The sequence below is a fragment of the Ranitomeya imitator genome, chromosome 10, assembly GCF_032444005.1.
Source record: "Ranitomeya imitator isolate aRanImi1 chromosome 10, aRanImi1.pri, whole genome shotgun sequence".
NCBI lineage: Eukaryota > Metazoa > Chordata > Amphibia > Anura > Dendrobatidae > Ranitomeya > Ranitomeya imitator.
In genome coordinates this window covers 51,921,702-51,942,382 of record NC_091291.1, presented here as the reverse complement: position 1 = coordinate 51,942,382, position 20,681 = coordinate 51,921,702, and the positions used below count along the sequence as shown (strand labels likewise).

General features: G+C 43.8%; 1 protein-coding gene across 1 annotated transcript; it reads left to right on the top strand.

The window, feature by feature from the left end:
• Window positions 1-5,300: 5,300 nt before the first annotated feature.
• On the top strand, window positions 5,301-6,452 carry LOC138651510 (RAC-gamma serine/threonine-protein kinase-like). Its single transcript, XM_069741772.1, has 3 exons — window positions 5,301-5,518; window positions 5,675-5,734; window positions 5,903-6,452. The coding sequence occupies exons 1-3, from the start codon at window positions 5,397-5,399 to the stop codon at window positions 6,078-6,080; spliced, it is 360 nt and encodes a 119-aa protein (XP_069597873.1). The 5' UTR covers window positions 5,301-5,396; the 3' UTR covers window positions 6,081-6,452.
• The last annotated feature ends 14,229 nt before the right edge of the window (window positions 6,453-20,681 follow it).

Sequence of the window (20,681 nt, the reverse complement as noted above, 5' to 3'; positions counted from 1 at the left end):
TGCAGCAGTTCCTTCACACCAACAATTCATATGTTCAACTTTTCAAGACTGCACCTGAATGCATGCCAAATGACGATTACAAAGTTGTAATTCGAGCTGACAAAACACCGCAAGGTGAACATCAGTGACGTTTCAATGCTCCCACATTTGATGATGTAGCAATCTTGATTGTGGGTAATGATTTTCAAAGCCGTGACATTGTGCTTCAGAAAAGGAACAATAGTTTGCAACGAGTAGCAGAAACTCACAGGTTCTATGATGCACTGCAATATCCAATCATCTTTTGGCAGGGACAGGATGGCTATCACTTTGGAATACCTTAGACAGATCCTACAACAGGCAACCCTTCAGGAAAAAAAGTGTCTGCCATGGACTTCTATGCATATAGGATCATGACAATATTTGCAGAGGAAAATCACATCTTGAAATGCAAACACCTCTTCCACCAATTTATTGTTGACATGTATGCAAAGATTGAGAGTGAACGTCTTTTATATATCCGACTAAATCAAAAGAAGCTCAGGGCAGAGGAATATATTCACCTTAGAGATGCTGTTGCAAATGATGCTGATCCAAAAGAGTTGGGGAAAATGGTTATTCTTCCATCAACTATCACTGGAAGCCCACGACACATGCATGAATACACACAGGATGCAATGACTTATGTGAGAAAGTATGGCCGTCCAGATCTTTTCATCACCTTTACTTGCAATCCTGCCTGGGAGGAAATTGGAGGGCACCTGTTGCCGGGCCAAAAATCAGTGAATCGCCATGACCTTATTGCTCGGGTTTTCAAACAGAAACTTTCAAAAATGACTAATCTCATCACAAAATCACATATTTATGGTGAGACGCAGTGCTGGATGTATTCAGTTGAATGGCAAAAAAGAGGCCTTCCTCACGCCCACATCTTGAACTGGCTGAAGCAAAAAATACAGCCTACCGAAATTGACAATATCATCAGTGCCGAATTGCCAGACCTTCGGATTGACCCATTGCTGTTTGACACCATCACAAAAAACATGATCCATGGTCCGTGTGGGAGTCTCAACAAAAATTCTCCCTGTATGATTGATGGCAGGTGTTCAAAGCATTACCCACGATCCCTGGTTCAAGAAACCCAAACAGGACAAGATGGATATCCAGTCTACCGAAGAAGAAAGCCAGGGGATGGTGGTTTCACAGCAAAGGTCAAAATGCGTGTTGGATCATCACTCCAAGAGATAGAAATTGACAACAGGTGGGTAGTGCCTTACAGCCCTTTGCTCTCAAAAATCTTCCAGGCCCACATAAATGTCGAATCTTGCCACTCTGTGAAATCTATCAAGTATATCTGCAAATATGTCCACAAAGGAAGTGATCAAGCAGTTTTTGAACTCCAGAAAAATGGACCTATTATTGATGAAGTGGAGGCATTCCAGATGGGCAGGTACATAAGCAGCAATGAAGCTGTTTGGAGAATACTAGGCTTCTCCATTCATGAGCGCTACCCACCAGTTGTGCATCTGAGTGTGCACTTGGAAAATGGACAGAGAATTTACTTTAACCCAGCAAACTTGCAGCAGCAGCTCCTAACACCACCTAAGACCACCCTCTTGGCATTTTTTGAGCTGTGTCAACAAGACCCTTTTGCAAAAACAATTCTCTACTGTGATTTACCAAAGTACTACACTTGGAATGCCTCCAGAAAAACACTGGAACGGAGGAAACGGGGCCTTGATATTGAAGGCTATCCAGGGGTGAAAGCAACTGATACGCTTGGTCGCATCTACACTGTTCATCCGTCAAATGCAGAGTGCTTCTACCTGCGCATGTTACTTCATGTTGTCAAAGGCCCTACATCATTTTCTGACTTGAAGACCGTCGGAGGCCATGTGTGTGAAACATTCAGGGAAGCTTGCCAAAGAAAAGGACTTCTGGAAAATGATGGACACTGGGACATGACCCTCAGTGAAGCTGCAGCCACACAAACCCCAAAGCGACTAAGACACCTCTTTGCTATTATTCTAACAACATGTAGCATTTCAAATCCTCTTGAGATTTGGACAAAGTTCAAAACTGATCTCAGTGAGGACATCCTCATGCAGATTAGAAGGGAAAATCCTCAGCAACTCATCAACTTCACTGAGGAAATGTTCAATGAAACTTTAATGCTCCTTGAAGACCAGTGCATAGCAATGTCAGGAAAAGCCTTACAGTTGCTTGGTTTGCCTGCTCCAATAAGAAATCCTGAAGGCATCCAAATGTGTAGGGAGATTTTCATAGAAACAAAGTATAATATTGATGAACTGACAGCATGTGTGTCTCAGAATGAGCCAATATTGGTACCAGATCAAAGGGACGCCTATAACTATATTTTAAGTTTCAGTGAAACCAACAAAGGTGGGATTGTCTTCCTCGATGCTCCAGGTGGAACAGGAAAGACATTTGTAATCAACTTGCTCCTGGCAAAATTTCGACAACAAAAAAAGATTGCACTTGCAGTGGCATCTTCTGGAATTGCAGCTACGCTTTTAAATGGTGGCAGGACAGCACATTCGACATTCAAACTACCACTTAACCTGTCTCATAGTGACAGCCCCGTGTGTAATATTGCCAAGGGATCAGGACTGGCCAAATTGCTTCAAAAATGCAGTGCTATCATTTGGGATGAATGCACCATGTCACACAAAAGGGCTCTGGAAGCAGTGGACAGACTTCTGCAAGACCTGCGTAGCAACAAATATATCATGGGAGGAGTAGTTGTTGTTTTGGCAGGTGACTTCCGCCAAACACTACCTGTTATTCCAAGATCAACCCCTGCAGACGAACTCAATGCCTGTCTGAAAGCATCGTACCTTTGGAGAAAAGTAAAGAAAATGTCACTGAACACAAACATGAGGGTCTACATGACAGGCGATGTTTCTGCTGGACTGTTTTCGAGACAGCTGTTGACTATTGGAGATGGCAAGGCACCAGTAAACTCAACCACTGGACAGATCACCTTCCCAAGCAACTTTTGTTGCATTGTGAGTTCCATTGAGGAGTTGAAAGCAAAGATTTTTCCAAACATTCAACTCCACTTCAAAAATTCTGGCTGGCTGTGTGAAAGGGCTATTCTAGCTCCCAAAAAATGACAGCGTCAACAAGATCAATCTTCAAATTCTAAATCTCCTTCCAGGTGTGTGCACAACCTACAACTCAGTAGATACAGTAATAGACCCTGCTCAAGCATTATTTTATCCAACTGAGTTCCTCAATTCCTTGGAGCCACAAGGACTTCCTCCTCACAACCTCTTTCTAAAACCTGGAGCACCTATTCTATTATTGAGAAATTTGGATCCACCAAAGCTGTGTAATGGAACAAGACTCTTGATTAAGAACCTGTTTCCACATGTAATTGAGGCAACCATTTTGACAGGATGTGCCACAGGAGAAGATGTTTTCATTCCAACAATTCCTCTCATTCCATCTGATTTGCCGTTTGATTTTAAACGCCTCCAGTTTCCTGTTCGACTGGCATTTGCTATGTCCATCAACAAGGCTCAGGGACAGTCCTTGAAAGTAGTTGGAATCGATTTACAGTCTCCATGCTTTTCTCATGGTCAATTTTATGTGGCCTGTTCAAGAGTTGGAACAGCCAAAAATCTGTTTGTCTTTGCACCTGAAGGAAAAACTAAGAATGTCGTTTATCAAAAGGCTCTCAAATAGGTTGTAGAAGATTACTTCATATTACTTGGCCAATTTAGTTAAATCTGTGTGGAATATCTCTGGTGCTGAAAGATATGTTGTAAAATGCTTATATTATCTTAGTTTTTGCCTTTTAATAATTACATTTCTATCTATTTGTTTTGTGGTTTTTGTGTGCAGAATAAATTTTTGTTAACGCATTCTATTTTGCTTACAGCAGTTATTAACCCGGGCGAAGTCGGGTAGTACAGCTAGTAGATACATATAAGCCCATATTTCCTAAAAATCCCCTTTTTTCAACAACGGCACCTTGTTGCCTGCCCGGATTCCCTCTATTCTTATTCATAGCTCTTTTATGTTCTTTGTGATTCTCGGCGCCCGGTTGGCGAATGCGCAGGTCAGGAACTTCCCCGTGGCTTCCTGCCTTGCTCACCATGGTGACGCATAGCGTTCCACGCTTGCTTTCCAGACGCGATGAGCAGGAAGGCACTCTTTACGTGGGAGGAAGTCCAGGGACCGGCGCATGCGCAGTACATCACCGGTGATGCCTACATTACCATCAGCTGTGTACGGGGATATCTATAGATGGGCAGTTTCATGAGCAGCACACATGCCCCCTGCTGAGGAACCCATTACGGTGAAACAGCGCTGTTGGGGTATTTGAGTCCGCGGACACCAGGATAATACTTTATGTAAGTAACATGATATAGTTTACAGATGGGCATTAGCCTTTACGAATGCGCCTATTTTCACTAGGCACTTTATCATTCTAATTATCTGGTTACCACAACAAAGATTTTGGCACTGAGCATTTTCTATTGAGTGTTGATGGTGGGATATTTAAAAGGGATTAAATGTTCTTTGGCATTTATCATTATTATATATGTCCAATTGTTCATAATTCCTGGTCTCTGTATGACCCTAAATAATTTTGTGATATTCCCTTATTTTAATTTTAATATTTATATGTTAAATAAACTATTTAATTTTAAAGATACGTTATTTTGGTTTTTCCTCTATTTTCTCTCTAGTACATACAGTACATGGGGGATTTGATTAATTATTCTTCTATGGAATGGCAAACAAAACACACAAATGCTCCCATGACCCCATGATTATTTCACATATTGGCTCACCTCATCACCATAGTTAGGTTTAGTGCTGCTATAAACGGGTATTCTGATTCATTGAAGAGCTGATCTCTGGGATTACATCTGTGGGGAGTTGAGGTGACAGTTTATTTCCATGTACTGGTCCATATATGATGCTATCAGGATACAATATATGCTTTGACCTTTATGTTTTTAAATCAGCTGCACATTCATAGAAGACCAATACTGAACCCCAACCAGCTCCAAATACCATCGTATTTGTCCTATTTATTCCCAGATGATGATAATGGAATTATGGAAGGCCTCTCCATAGAGCATTCATGGAGCAGATAGTGCTTCATGCTAATCGATAAGCATTGCTCTGCTATAAAGTCCAGGCAGACTCACAAACCACTCAGGCCACTCGTTTCTTGTGCAGAAGATAAATCAGTTGTTTTCCACCTCCCATACACATTTTCCAACCATAATCTATTCCTTTCTTCAGGTGGTCCTGACATCAGTCCCCAGCCGAAACATCTATATGGCTGTGAAGATGATCAAGAAAAAGGAGGTTAATGAGAACATCATTATGAGAGAGCGGCGGATACTCCTGGCGGCCCGAGACTGCCCATTCCTATGTCACCTGTATGCCACACACCAGTCTCGGAAGCGTGCATATTTCATCATGGAATATCTGTCTGGCGGCAGCCTCGAGGTTTGATTGAGACGTATGGCTCTCTGAACATCGACAATGTAAGGTGAGAAAGAGGAAGATATACCAAAAAGTGAGAGGAGGGGTGGAAATAAAAGCTGAGGTTTGGATGGAGCTTGGAAAGGACTGGCAGGGAATGTGGCCCAGGCAGAAAGGAGGATCCAGCGATGACATTGATTCTACACTCTGTTCTCTCCATCAGATTCTACACAGCAGAGATCGTATGTGGCCTCCAGTTCCTCCACGGACACATCATCCACCGGTAAGCAGAACTTTCCTCCTTCTCTCTGTCCCCTTTACGTGCTAGTGATATTGCCCCCAACTTTCCTTGGCTCTTGTCTCCCTAATCTATCTGATCTTGCAGTGACCAATTTTCCATCTCCTGTATCACTCAGCAGATTTCTTACTTTGATGTTTTTTTTCATTGCAGAGATATTAAGCGTGATAACATCATGTTGGATGCCGATGGCCACATCCGTATCATCGACCTTGGGCTTGCCCAAGATGGCGTCACCTCCTCCAATAACATCTCTGGAGTGACGGGCACTTTCCATTTCATGGCCCCAGAGGTGCTTCGCAAAAGAGGATATGGTACAGCAGTGGATTGATGGAGCCTGGGGATTGTGGTGTCCGAGATGGCAACAGGACACTCCCCATTTTACACCGCCTCCGTCAGCAAAATGGCTTACAGAGCTATTACCAAAGGAGAGCCTGAAATTCCATCTTGGCTTGATGCTGACATGCAAGATCTTATCAAGAAGCTGCTGTGCAAAACTCCTCAGAAGCAATTGGGTGTGAGTGAGAAACATCCGAGAGCATCCATTCTTTACCACCATCGGCTGGGAGGATCTGGAGGAAAGGAGAGCACAGCCACCATTTACACCATTCAGGCCAGTTCTGGAGAAACATCTTATGCAGTGGCCAGAGGAAAAGAAAGCCCTTAACCCCATGGCCGGCTTCAATTACATGTCACCAAGCTGGGCCCGGTAAGATCAACTTTCTCTGAGGATAAATCCCATCAAATGTCCTTCTCACTTTGTGGCTATTATCACCGTCCTTGTCTTTTCCCAGTGTTTCTGCCAATGACCATTTCTCTGTTATTCTAAGATGGATGAGAAGATATGGACTGTGAAACCATCGAAGACCATCAGGTGAGTGGCCGCTGTACACACAGGACACCGATTATACCCATACATCATATCTGATGTTTCATAGGTGAATGGTTCATTATGATGACCATTCCTCTATGATAACAGAAGATCCAGTAGATAGAAGTTTGTGCCTCCCAACCTGTACCTGATATCTCTGCTGCTGTTTGTCACCTCGGCTGCCCTAGAACATCATGTCTCTCCATAACATCTTCATGTCAGACCACTGCCATTGTGTCGCTGCCTCAGCCCAATCCTGGGCTGGATCTTCACATCACTCAGGCCCGAAGATCTTCTGTGCCATCGGAAGAGGCCTGTGCTTAGTGTCCATCTGGTGAGTTCAGGAATAATAGTCTATTATGGGCCATTATCCCTGAACTCACCTCAGCACAGGCCGGGTAAGTATTTCACCCATAACCCATCACATCCACATCACCCCCACTACATGATAGATTTAGGCCCACACTACATGATAGGTATAGGCCCACACTACATGATAGGTATAGGCCCCCACACATAGACACATAGCATGTAGTTAGAGATTTCGGCTTTTGATCCTGGGATTTAATCTGATCGCAATATTTGGGGTCAGGGAGGAATTTTTCCCTCTAATATGAGGACAATTGGCCCATTCCTCATGGGGGTTTTCGCCTTCCTCTGGATCTACACGGCCTTAAATAGGTTTAGTACAATATATTAATAAGATTCCCACATAAGTAGTCCAAAAAAGTTTTAAAAATAACAAAATCAGAAATAGTTTATTTTACACAAAACAAAAACATTCTAAATAACAATTAAGTAAAATATTTAAAAAAAAATCTCACATCCACACTTTACAGATTAGGCTCGAGCCTCTGATCCTGAGATTTAATCTGATCGTCATATTTGGGGTCAGGAAGGAATTTTTCCTCCGTCACGAAAACAATTGGCCCATTTCTCACGTGGGGTTTTCGCCTTCCTCTGGATCAACATGGCCCATTAATAGGTTTAGAAATTATTATATATAAGTAGTTTCTTATGTTTATAAGAAAAAAAAATTAAATAAATATATATAGAATTTATTTTTGGGTTTAAAAAAAAAATAGTTAACATAAATATAAAAATAAATTAGTCTAAAAATAGAAAATTTCTAAATAAAAAATTACACTTAGGTATGACATATTAGCTATGAGCCCTTGATCCTGGGATTTATTCTGATCGCCATATTTGGGGTCAGGAAGGAATTTTCCCCCCTGATATGAGGATAATTGGCCGATTCCTCACAGGGGTTTTTCGCCTTCCTCTGGATCAACACGGCCAATAGATAGGTTTGGTAAAATAGAATAAATAAGTAGTTTCTTATGTTTATAATAAAAAATATATAATTTATGTAAAATAGTAATATAATATTTTTGATTTACAATAATTTAGTTGACACAAATATAAGCATAAATTAGTCCAAAAATTGAAATTACTTTTATATTTTTATATAACAAACATTTATATAATAATAATATATTAATAATTTTAAATAATATATGTTTTTTAAATTAAACTTAAGTATACACATTAGCTATGAGCCCTTGATCCTGGGATTTATTCTGCCCGCCATGTTTTATTTGGGGTCAGGAAGGAATTTTCTCCCCTGATATGAGGATAATTGGCCGATTCCTCACAGGGTTTTTTTGCCTTACTCTGGATCAACCCGGCTCATAAATAGGATTATTTTGCTTGCGTAATAATTTACACATCTACATAATAATAAAATATATAATTTATAACCCCCATCTATAAATAAATTATCTGTTTTTCCCCTACATTGTTGTTTTTGTCCTTATTTCATCCGACGTCCATGTAGCGAATGTGGGTTTAGCCCCTGACTCTTATTCTCCAGCACTATGGACCTTGATGGGGTCGTCCAGTCTCATGTAAGGTTTACCCATATGGGTCAGAGGTAAAGCCCCAATGTGCTGTGAATAAAGACCAAATTGATCCCTTCTACACAAACCTCCTGCAGTAAGTGAATACCCGGCAGCAAATGCTGAACTTCCCTACAGCACCTCCAAAGGAGAAATTAGGTATTACACATTGTCCTCTGTAATCACAAAAATCATGGAAATGTTGGGTCCTCCAGAGCAGAGAATGCTGTTTATTGGTCATCTGCATTCTGACTAATGGATGAGACTACAGAACGGGTCCCTTCAGTTGCCTCAGATTCCAATAAATGGCAACTGGATATTGGGTTTTCTAAACTGGTCAAGAATAGTGTTGAGCATTCCGATACCTCAAGTATTGGCCGATATTTGCGGTATCGGAATTCCGATACCGAGTTCCGATATTTATGTGATATCGGGAATCTGTATCGGGATTAAGATTAATGTGTAAAATAAAGAATAAAAATAAAAAATATTGATATACTTACCCTCTGACGCGCCCTGGTCGTCACCGCTGCAACCGCCTTGCTTTCGTTCCGAAGAATGAGCGCGTAAAGGGCCTTCGATGACGTCGCGGCTTGTGATTGGTCGCTGAGCGGTCATGTGACCGCTCACACGACCAATCACAAGCCGCGACGTCATCGAAGGTCATTAACGCGCTCATTCTTCGGAACAAAAGCAAGGCGGTTGCAGCGGTGACGACCAGGGCGCGTCAGAGGGTAAGTATATCAATATTTTTTATTTTAATTCTTTATTTTACACATGAATATGGATCCCAGGGCCAGAAGGAGAGTTTCCTTTCCTTCAGACCCTGGGATCCATTACAGGATACCTTCCGATATTTGTGTCCCATTGACTTGTATTGGTATCGGATATCGGTATCGGCGATATCCGATATTTTTCGGATATTGGCCGATACCGATACTTTCAAATATCGGACGGTATCGCTCAACACTAGTCAAGAACTTTAAAGGTTCCGGTGAAACTTCAGCTGTAACTTCGTGCCAGCACTTACTGACAGCGAGCTCAGCAGTGCATCAGTAGATATCCGACTGTCAGTTAGTGTCAGGGCGCGGTTGCAGGGGCCGCCCACCAAGGTCATCAATGGGGCTCGGATCATGAGTGCACTGCCCCGGATCTCTAGTTAGCTTTTTTTATTTGAATAAACTTTATAATCTGTACAGGCACACACATGTGCAGGGTTTACTTGACACCCGTGGTGCAGTGGTGCGATCACCTTGTAACTCCTTCTCCCGCACCCCGATCCTCCTCATCGGTGCCAGCTACAGAAGAGGATTTATCTGTCCATGTACAGAGCGACTGCAAAACACCATGAGGAGGCAGAGAGTGGAAGTGAGTGGGTCTAATGCTGTGGGGGACAACAAGGCAGCCGATCCTGAGGAGAGGGGACACAAGTGCAGCCCACTCCTATCTGTGGCTGCTGTTCACACATGAGCTTCTTTCCACTCCTTTAATGTCACCACCAGGCTAGCATTAGGGCAGTCTGCCAGTGAGTGCTGGGACATGGATACAGCCGCCGCTCTCTATTCATAGAGTGATGATTTAACTTGCGCCAGATAACGCCATATCAGCTGGTTAATAGTGATATTCTACATGACAGGTTCCCTTTAACCTATTATGTAGTTTTGTCACTGGTCTCTTAGGGCTGTATGAAAACGACTCAGTAGCAGAGCCCATTTTATCTGCAGCAGATGCCGGCTATGCTACTGGAGCACCCCCCAGGGCAAGGGGTTACTGGGTACCAGGCCCTTCGGTTCTCGTTGGGGATGTCACGGTGGCTGACCCGGTCCGTGGCCCTAGGGACGTCCGTTGATAAAATGGGGGACAGGTCTTTAAAAGGATAATGTTCGTGATGATACCTGTGGTATTCGGTCAGGGTGACCGACGCTGCTTAGGGGTCCGCTGGGGTGATGTTACGGCAGCCAGATGGTGTACCTTCCCACAGGTGTTTCCCCAGGGCTTCCCAGAGGTGTAGATGGTGGATGATGGATGATGTAAGGCGCAGTGAATAACGAGGACACAAGGTTGCAGTCTCTTTACCTTTACTGAAGGCTTCAGCATCCACAGTCCAGGGTAGGGAACACAGGGCAGGCAGAGTCCGTCCGGTCTGAAGGCAAATCCAGAGTCCCCTTATCCAGGTGGAATTCATTAGCCTTCCTCTAGCGCCTGGGCGTTGTAGTACCTCCCTGCTGAGCAACTCGGTAAGGTCCTCACAACTATTGTGGATGTTAATTCTCTTCCTCTCTGTCCCCCTGACGGATAGGACAAACCCGTATGACTGGTGGCCTGAGGCTTTTTATAGGGACCCTAGAGACGCCCCGGCCCCCCTGGTGGAAGATTAACATTACTGCAACGACCAGGACTCTAGGGCACTGCACTACATAGCCAAAAACCGCCTGTAACTGAGGCAACCGGAGCTTGCTCCGATCGCTGAAGGTTTATCCATTTAAAGGCCTCTGTCAGTCATTGAATGGTGATTGCAGTGAGCCCACCTGGAGATACGTCATTTGCAACTTTATCAGCATGCGCAGCAGGTCCAAAGCGGAGCAGCGCGATTACGTCATTGAGCCGCGACACACGGAACGTGAATTCTGGTGCGATGACATCACTACATTCATCTGTTCGAGTCCTGCCTCTGTCTCCTGCTAGACTTGCCGAGGTAAGTGTAAAAGTAAATGATGTTTATTAGGGAAGGCTATCATGCATAGTGAGGGCAATGAGGGCTACTATGGGAGCTATCATAGAACATGGGGTCTAGTAAGGGGACAATGACAGTGTGGGGGCTACTGAGAGCATCATCATACAGTGTTGGGGCTACTGAGGGGACCGTGATACAATGTTTTGGTTTCTAAGGGGGCCAAGACAGTGTGGCGGATACTAAGGGGGTCATAATACCATGTGGGGGCTACTGAGGATTCCATGACAGTGTGGCAGCTACTAAGGAGGCCATAACACAGTGCGGGGGCTACTAAGGAGGTAATGACACTGTGAGGGCTACTAAGGGGGTCATCATACAGTGTGGAAGCTACTGAGGGAGCCATGACAGTTTGGGGGCTACTAAGGTGGTCATGACACAGTGTGAGGGCTACAGAGGGGGCCATAATACAGTCTTGGGGCTACTAAAGGGGCCATGATACAGAGTGGGAGCTCCTTAGGGGACCATGATACAGAGTAGGAGGTACTGAGGTTGACATCATAGTGTGGGAGCTACTGGGGGATCATGACATAGTGTGAGGGCTACTCAGGGACCATAACAGTGGATGGGCTACTCAAGGTCCATGATATAGATTGAGGGCTACTAATGTTGCCATGAAACAATGTATAGATTACTGAGGGGGTCATTCTACAGTGTGGGGGCTACCGAGGGGCCATTATACAGTGTGGGGACAACTGAGGGAGTCATTGTACAGTGTGGGGGCTACTGAGGGGGTCATTGTACAGTGTGGGGACTACTGTGATGGCCATCATACAATGTCGTGGCCATCATACAGTTTGGGGCTTCTAAGAGGTCAGCATTTCGTGTGGGGGCTACGATACAGTGCTGTGGTCATTATACTATGTATAAGAGAGCATAATACTGTGTATATGGGAGCTGTACAGGGGGAGACTCGGGACATTATTAAATGTAAAATGGGCACTTATTGTTATAGGGGAACTCAGGTTATTGTGACTGTCAAAGGGGCACACAGGGCATTATTATTTTCTAGGGGGCACAATGTGGGACCTGTTTTCTAGGGCACTTGCACCTGTCATTACTATATTATAGAGGGGTAAGAATTTATAGGTTACAGAGAACCACACAGCAGGTGCAGTAATAGGGACACATACGGCAACAGTGGATCAGTATTGGGGTATCAGGTGCAGTAATAGGGACACACACGACAGCAGCGGCTCAGTATTGGGGTATCAGGGCAGTAATAGGGACACATACGGCAGCAGCGGCTCAGTATTGGGGTATCAGGTTCAGTAATAGGGACACATACGGCAGCAGCGGCTCAGTATTGGGGTATCAGGTGCAGTAATAGGGACACAAGTGCAGCGCCCCAGGGTCCTGGTCGTTGCAGTAATGTCGCTTTTCCACCAGGGGGGAGTGATGTTACGTCTGATGGCAATAAAGGAGATCTCTTTACCAGGTATCACAAACCACACTTCACACTCCAGGCCGTCAGGGGGAGCCATGCTTCTATCTATTAGGGCAATCATAGTAACATAGTAACATAGTAACATAGTTAGTAAGGCCGAAAAAAGACATTTGTCCATCCAGTTCAGCCTATATTCCATCATAATAAATACCCAGATCTACGTCCTTCTACAGAACCTAATAATTGTATGATACAATATTGTTCTGCTCCAGGAAGACATCCAGGCCTCTCTTGAACCCCTCGACTGAGTTCGCCATCACCACCTCCTCAGGCAAGCAATTCCAGATTCTCACTGCCCTAACAGTAAAGAATCCTCTTCTATGTTGGTGGAAAAACCTTCTCTCCTCCAGACGCAAAGAATGCCCCCTTGTGCCCGTCACCTTCCTTGGTATAAACAGATCCTCAGCGAGATATTTGTATTGTCCCCTTATATACTTATACATGGTTATTAGATCGCCCCTCAGTCGTCTTTTTTCTAGACTAAATAATCCTAATTTCGCTAATCTATCTGGGTATTGTAGTTCTCCCATCCCCTTTATTAATTTTGTTGCCCTCCTTTGTACTCTCTCTAGTTCCATTATATCCTTCCTGAGCACCGGTGCCCAAAACTGGACACAGTACTCCATGTGCGGTCTAACTAGGGATTTGTACAGAGGCAGTATAATGCTCTCATCATGTGTATCCAGACCTCTTTTAATGCACCCCATGATCCTGTTTGCCTTGGCAGCTGCTGCCTGGCACTGGCTGCTCCAGGTAAGTTTATCATTAACTAGGATCCCCAAGTCCTTCTCCCTGTCAGATTTACCCAGTGGTTTCCCGTTCAGTGTGTAATGGTGATATTGATTCCCTCTTCCCATGTGTATAACCTTACATTTATCATTGTTAAACCTCATCTGCCACCTTTCAGCCCAAGTTTCCAACTTATCCAGATCCATCTGTAGCAGAATACTATCTTCTCTTGTATTAACTGCTTTACATAGTTTTGTATCATCTGCAAATATCGATATTTTACTGTGTAAACCTTCTACCAGATCATTAATGAATATGTTGAAGAGAACAGGTCCCAATACTGACCCCTGCGGTACCCCACTGGTCACAGCGACCCAGTTAGAGACTATACCATTTATAACCACCCTCTGCTTTCTATCACTAAGCCAGTTACTAACCCATTTACACACATTTTCCCCCAGACCAAGCATTCTCATTTTGTGTACCAACCTCTTGTGCGGCACGGTATCAAACGCTTTGGAAAGATCGAGATATACCACGTCCAATGACTCACCGTGGTCCAGTCTATAGCTTACCTCTTCATAAAAACTGATTAGATTGGTTTGACAGGAGCGATTTCTCATAAACCCATGCTGATATGGAGTTAAACAGTTATTCTCATTGAGATAATCCAGAATAACATCCCTCAGAAACCCTTCAAATATTTTACCAACAATAGAGGTTAGACTTACTGGCCTATAATTTCCAGGTTCACTTTTAGAGCCCTTTTTGAATATTGGCACCACATTTGCTATGCGCCAGTCCTGCGGAACAGACCCTGTCGCTATAGAGTCACTAAAAATAAGAAATAATGGTTTATCTATTACATTACTTAGTTCTCTTAGTACTCGTGGGTGTATGCCATCCGGACCCGGAGATTTATCTATTTTAATCTTATTTAGCCGGTTTCGCACCTCTTCTTGGGTTAGATTGGTGACCCTTAATATAGGGTTTTCATTGTTTCTTGGGATTTCACCTAGCATTTCATTTTCCACCGTGAATACCGTGGAGAAGAAGGTGTTTAATATGTTAGCTTTTTCCTCGTCATCTACAACCATTCTTTCCTCACTATTTTTTAAGGGGCCTACATTTTCAGTTTTTATTCTTTTACTATTGATATAGTTGAAGAACAGTTTGGGATTAGTTTTACTCTCCTTAGCAATGTGCTTCTCTGTTTCCTTTTTGGCAGCTTTAATTAGTTTTTAGATAAAGTATTTTTCTCCCTATAGTTTTTTAGAGCTTCAATGGTGCCATCCTGCTTTAGTAGTGCAAATGCTTTCTTTTTACTGTTAATTGCCTGTCTTACTTCTTTGTTTAGCCACATTGGGTTTTTCCTATTTCTAGTCCTTTTATTCCCACAAGGTATAAACCGCTTACACTGCCTATTTAGGATGTTCTTAAACATTTCCCATTTATTATCTGTATTCTCATTTCTGAGGATATTGTCCCAGTCTACCAGATTAAGGGCATCTCTAAGCTGTTCAAACTTTGCCTTCCTAAAGTTCAATGTTTTTGTGACTCCCTGACAAGTCCCCCTAGTGAAAGACAGGTGAAACTGCACAATATTGTGGTCGCTATTTCCTAAATGCCCAACCACCTGCAGATTTGTTATTCTGTCAGGTCTATTAGATAGTATTAGGTCTAAAAGTGCTGCTCCTCTGGTTGGATTTTGCACCAATTGTGAAAGATAATTTTTCTTGGTTATTAGCAGAAACCTGTTGCCTTTATGGGTTTCACAGGTTTCTGTTTCCCAGTTAATATCCGGGTAGTTAAAGTCCCCCATAACCAGGACCTCATTATGGGTTGCAGCTTCATCTATCTGCTTTAGAAGTAGACTTTCCATGCTTTCTGTTATATTTGGGGGTTTGTAACAGACAATTAGGTAAAACTGGTGGTTTGGACAGGAAGTTAGAACAGAAGTGAGCTGGGCTTCACCCAGTGAGCTGCTATCTGAGGTCCTCTCAGGTAGTGGGTCCCTGACAGGGGTGGGATCCTGTCAGAGGCCTAGACAGAAGGCCACAGAGCTGCGCCTGCTTACAAATGCGGCAGCATCCAAAGAAAGAGACATTGAAAGGAATTGCATTGCTGAGAGTGAGAAACGAAGTCATAGCAAAAGGAGAGGAAACCTGAAGAAGTTCTGCCCTGTAAAAGGCTGCCTCCTTCTGAGGCGCAGAAGCCGATAGCCGGAACACCGAGGGAGTCATCGTCTCCAAGCCTGGCTCCAGAAACTGGCAGGACAGCTAGTTCCATATTAGTTGCCCGACCTTATACCCAGGAGGCACGGTGGCAACTGTGGGGGCCAGGGCATGGTAGTGTCCCTGTAAAATGCCTCAGGCCATCAGTCATACGGGTTTGTCCTATCCTTACCATCAGGGGGACAGAGAGAGAAAGACATAAGAAAAAAAAGGAGCACTCCACAAAGATTTTATGAGATAAGCTAGCTGCTAGCTGAACAATCTGACAGCTATCAAAAGCATTTGGGGGCGTTAGTCACACACTAATTCAGCTGACATATATATTGCCCCCTTCAGAAGGCTGTATTTTCAGTCTTTGTGTTGTCCATGTGTGAAACAGACAACACACCGATCCTATAATCATCTATTGTAAAGTCTAATGAATGAAAGATTACTACATCTACTGTATATAAATAGAGGATTAAAACAAAATCAATACATTTGTCACAAAACCTGAAGGGATTCCTTATGCAAGCAAAGTGATTGAAAATCCTAAAGTGTCATGCACAAGTTTCTTATTTATCTCATCTAAAACTTGAAACTCCTGGACCTCCTCCATATTTAAGTCATTAAGCTCAATTTCTTCTGATAGCATTTGTTTTGGGCTTTATTCTCACCCATAGAATATAGTAGGTTTTATTTATTAGAAACGGTAAAGGTACCTTCACACATAACGATTTCGTTAACGATATCGTTGCAACGTCACGCTTTTTGTGACGTAGCAACGATCCCGCTAACAATCTCGTTATGTGTGACAGCGACCAACGATCAGGCCCCTGCTGGGAGATCGTTGGTCGCTGGGGAATGATTAGGACCTTTTTTTGGTCGCTGATCACCCGCTGTCATCTCTGGATCGGCGTGTGTGACTCCGATCCAGCGATGTGTTCACTTGTAACCTGGGTAAACATCGGGTTACTAAGTGCACGGCCGCGCTTAGTAACCCGATATTTACCCTGGTTACCATTGTAAAAGTAAAAAAAAAACCACTACATACTTACATTCCGATGTCTGTCACGTCCCCCGCCGTCAGCTTCCCGCACTGACTGTGCTTTACGGCCGGCGCTGACACAGTCAGTGCGGGAAGCTGACGGCGGGGGACGTGACAGACATCGGAATGTGAGTATGTAGTGTTTTTTTTTTTTTTTTTTTTTACTTTTACAATGGTAACCTGGGTAAATATCGGGTTACTAAGCGCGGCCCTGCACTTAGTAACCCGATGTTTACCCTGGTTACCCGGGGACTTCGGCATCGTTGAAGACAGTTTCAACGATGCCGAAGTCGTTCCCCTGATCGTTGGTCGTTGGAGAGCGCTGTCTGTGTGACAGCTCCCCAGCGACCACACAACGACTTACCAACGATCACGACCAGGTCGTATCGCTGGTTGTGATCATTGGTAAGTCGTTTAGTGTAACAGTACCTTAAAGAGAAGGGCACAATAGCGCAGTTACCAAAATAACAATCGGTTTACTGTAAGGTAATATTCTCACCTTTACACGTTGTGAGTATGCACAACACATATAGTAAGTATGATAGGAGGGCTGCAGATGGCACTGGACCCGTGAAGGACCTTCAAGAAGGCTATGTCCCTGAGGAAGTGGACAGGACGTCCACGAAACACGTAGTTTTATAGCCCTGAATAAAGTATGCAACTCTTCTGAACTCTGATTCTCTTGCCTGATTTTGGAGGAGCGCGGAATTGTCGGCATCTTGAATATCCTATCCAGAGTTAGGTTCCATTGATATAACAGATTTTCCACTTGCACCCGGTGACTGGCATACATGCGTTGTTCCTGAATAGAGAAGCCCCATCTATATTTAATGTTCGCTACATTCATAAATTCCCTTCTCTTAGTAAGTGTCAATATAGACATATCTGGAAAAAACTGAAATGTTCTGAAAAGGTTCAGGCAAATTAGTCGTTTTCCTCAGGTTTTGTAAAATGGCTTCCTTAGTTTTGAAAAAATGGAAATGTGCCAAGATATCCCGTGGCAAAGCTGGGTGAAGATTCTTTGTTTTAAGGACCCTATGGATTCTGTCTATCATCAAATCCCGGGGGTTTTGTTCTGGAAGGACCATCTGCCACCATTTAGAAAAATGAATAGTACTGTACGTTCTGTGTCTTGAATAGTCTCTGATAGAGATGGGTGGACATCTGGATGTTCTGGTCCGGCAAGTGCGGTCGAACAGTTACAAAAAGTTCAGGTTCGGGTACCAGAACAGTACCCAGAACCGAATCTGGACCCCATTCACTTGAATGGGGGGCCCGAACATCCAATGTTTGCCACCCTGTCATATGGAATACAGTGAGGCAAACACAGCTACCGATCAGTGGTAAAATCATCGCTACTGGTCAGATAGCCGCAGTTTCCATACTGACAAATGACAGCGTGAGCCCGCAACAGTGATCGGAGGTATAAAGTTTATCTCTGGATATAACAGTGAGTGAAACCAGAGCCAAACCAGAATCTCAATTTGCAGACACTGTGTTTCGGGGTACTGCCCCTTGTCAGTGCAAAGTGGAGATCTGGTTTGGCTGATTGAGAGGCGTCTGACCGGGATCCAAGAAGTATCGTTTCTCCTTGCTGAGAGTGACGTGATAAGCATGTCGAGGTGAGGAGACTTCTGGTTTGGCTATTATCCTAAGTCATGCAACAAGGCTCGTTAAAGGGTCGACATTGACTGTTAGGGTTGCTACCTCCAATAGGTGGCACTAGAGTTCTAGTCCTCTTCCTCTCTGAAGAGCCAATTTGCATTTGAGTGGAATCCATGTTTCCATATCTGTATATAACACAACTTCGCAGGTAACAGGTTGGTTCCTGCAGCTGGTGGCTAGTAATGGTTGACCTTCTATATCTCTTATTTGTTAGCCAGGTTCTTGATTGCAGGCCATTAGTGATGAGTGAGTGTGCTCGTTACTCTAGTTTTGCAAGCATGCTCGGGTGATCTCCGAATATTTTGGGCGTGCTCGTAGATTATGTTTGTGCCTCCACAGCTGTATGATTTACATACATGCAGAGATTGCCTGTTAGGAAATCCCCACATGTATTCAGTGTCACGGTCACAGTTCCACTCCTCAGGGTGTGTGGGATGCAGTTACTGACAGCTCGGCCGTCCAATCTGGTACAGGGGTGTGCTGAAGCTGTCAGTACTTTGATGGACAGCATGGCCATCCAATCTGGTACAGGGGTGTGCTGAAGCTGTCAGTACTTTGATGGACAGCATGGCCATCCAACCTGGTAATAGGGACGTGCTGAGCTGTCAGTGTGTTGATTGACAGCTTGTCTATCCAATCTATGACTGGGAGGTGTCGGCTGTCTCCAGGTGTTCACTATCCCAGGTAATTGCCATTGCCATGCCTATTTAACAGCAGTTTCTCCCAGACCACTGCCAGACGTATATTCATCTTGTGAGATTTGTGCTTAGTGCTCTCCTGTGCCTTGAGTTCTGTTAGCTTGATCTGTTGCCTGACCTTGGACTTCGTTCTGACATCAGCCTATTTAACCCCTTCAGCTCTGATCTATTATCCTCCCGATACTCTGATCTCGGAACTTTACGTGACTACACTTTTGTCTCTTCCTTCTGTTTATGACGTACCCTCCTGGCTTCTGATCTTGGACTCCTTGGCCACTCTGACTCACGGCTTGGCAGTGAGGAGTGACTAGAATCACATTCAGGCTGTCTATCAGCCGAAAATCATGCAGCTGCGGCGACACAAACATAATCGGAGATCACCTGAGCATGCTTGGAAAACTCAAAGTAGTGAGCACACTCGCTACATCACTAGAGGCCATCTGTTTATAGATGATCAACCATACAAGACATTTCCCATAGACACATGTGGTTCTGTTTTATTAAAAAATGCACAGTGTAATTTTGTTTTAGACCAGTGCTTCTAACTGTAAGAAGTTGGCCAGGAATTGGTGCTGGGCGACAGGAAAGCTATTTTCAAAGAAGTGATCATATGCTTCAGTATTTTCCATGAATAAATCTATAAGTGGGAAACAGAGCACACAATAGGGTGACATCCTATGGAGGGAGAGTAGGAGAGAGCTGGTTACACTCATCTGATGGTGTGGTGACTGGCACAACTACTATGTAGGTATGAAGAAAGATAGCTGCTGCTGCCCCATGGCTGGTGGATGAATCCTCCAGGAGATATTGGATCCAGTTGGATTAACAAGTGGGTGGACTGCACTGCTGGAGTGAATCAATTCTTCTCAAATGATGATGAGACTAAGTTTTTTTTATCACAACACGTTTTAATTCCATACGGGCATCTTTATCAAGTTGAAAAACTAATGTTCAAAACATGACAACAGATGGCGTCTTAAAGGCCCAAAATGGATGCCAATTACATAGGAAACACCCACAGGAACACTTAAACCAATAGGGAAATTAGGAAGGGGAGGGAAGTTCAACTGGCAATTACAAATTGCTTAAAGTTAGTGAGAAAAAAAAGAGAGACCATACTTATTGATGTTACAATGTAAATAGAGGACAAGGAGTTGAGAAATGATTGGAATGTAGAAGAAGTAAGATAAGAACCCAGGATGGGCCAGGGAATAGGAGCAAGGGAAAATTTAATGGAGGAGTCACCTAAACAAATGAGGAAAAGGTGATACAGAAAATGGAACTAAACATATAAATAATAAAATATAAATAGATGAATAAAAGGACAAAGTTGAAAAGATGAGAGCAGGAGAAATGGGATTAGAACCCTGCATGAACTTATGAATAAGAACCAGAAGGAGGCCTTTAAACAGAGGAGCCACTAAAAAAGATTATCTAAATGCTAGTGATGCTCGCCTCTACTCAGGACTCGCCCGAGCATCTTGGAGCAACTTGGAGCTCGTCAAGTATTTCCTTGGTTGCTTGGCGGGAGCTCAGGTCTCCTCCCTGCATGCTTGGCGCTCTTTAGAGAGCCAATCTGCATGCAGGGATTGTCAGCCATGCACCGTAATGCCGCAGCCATGTTGGATGTGG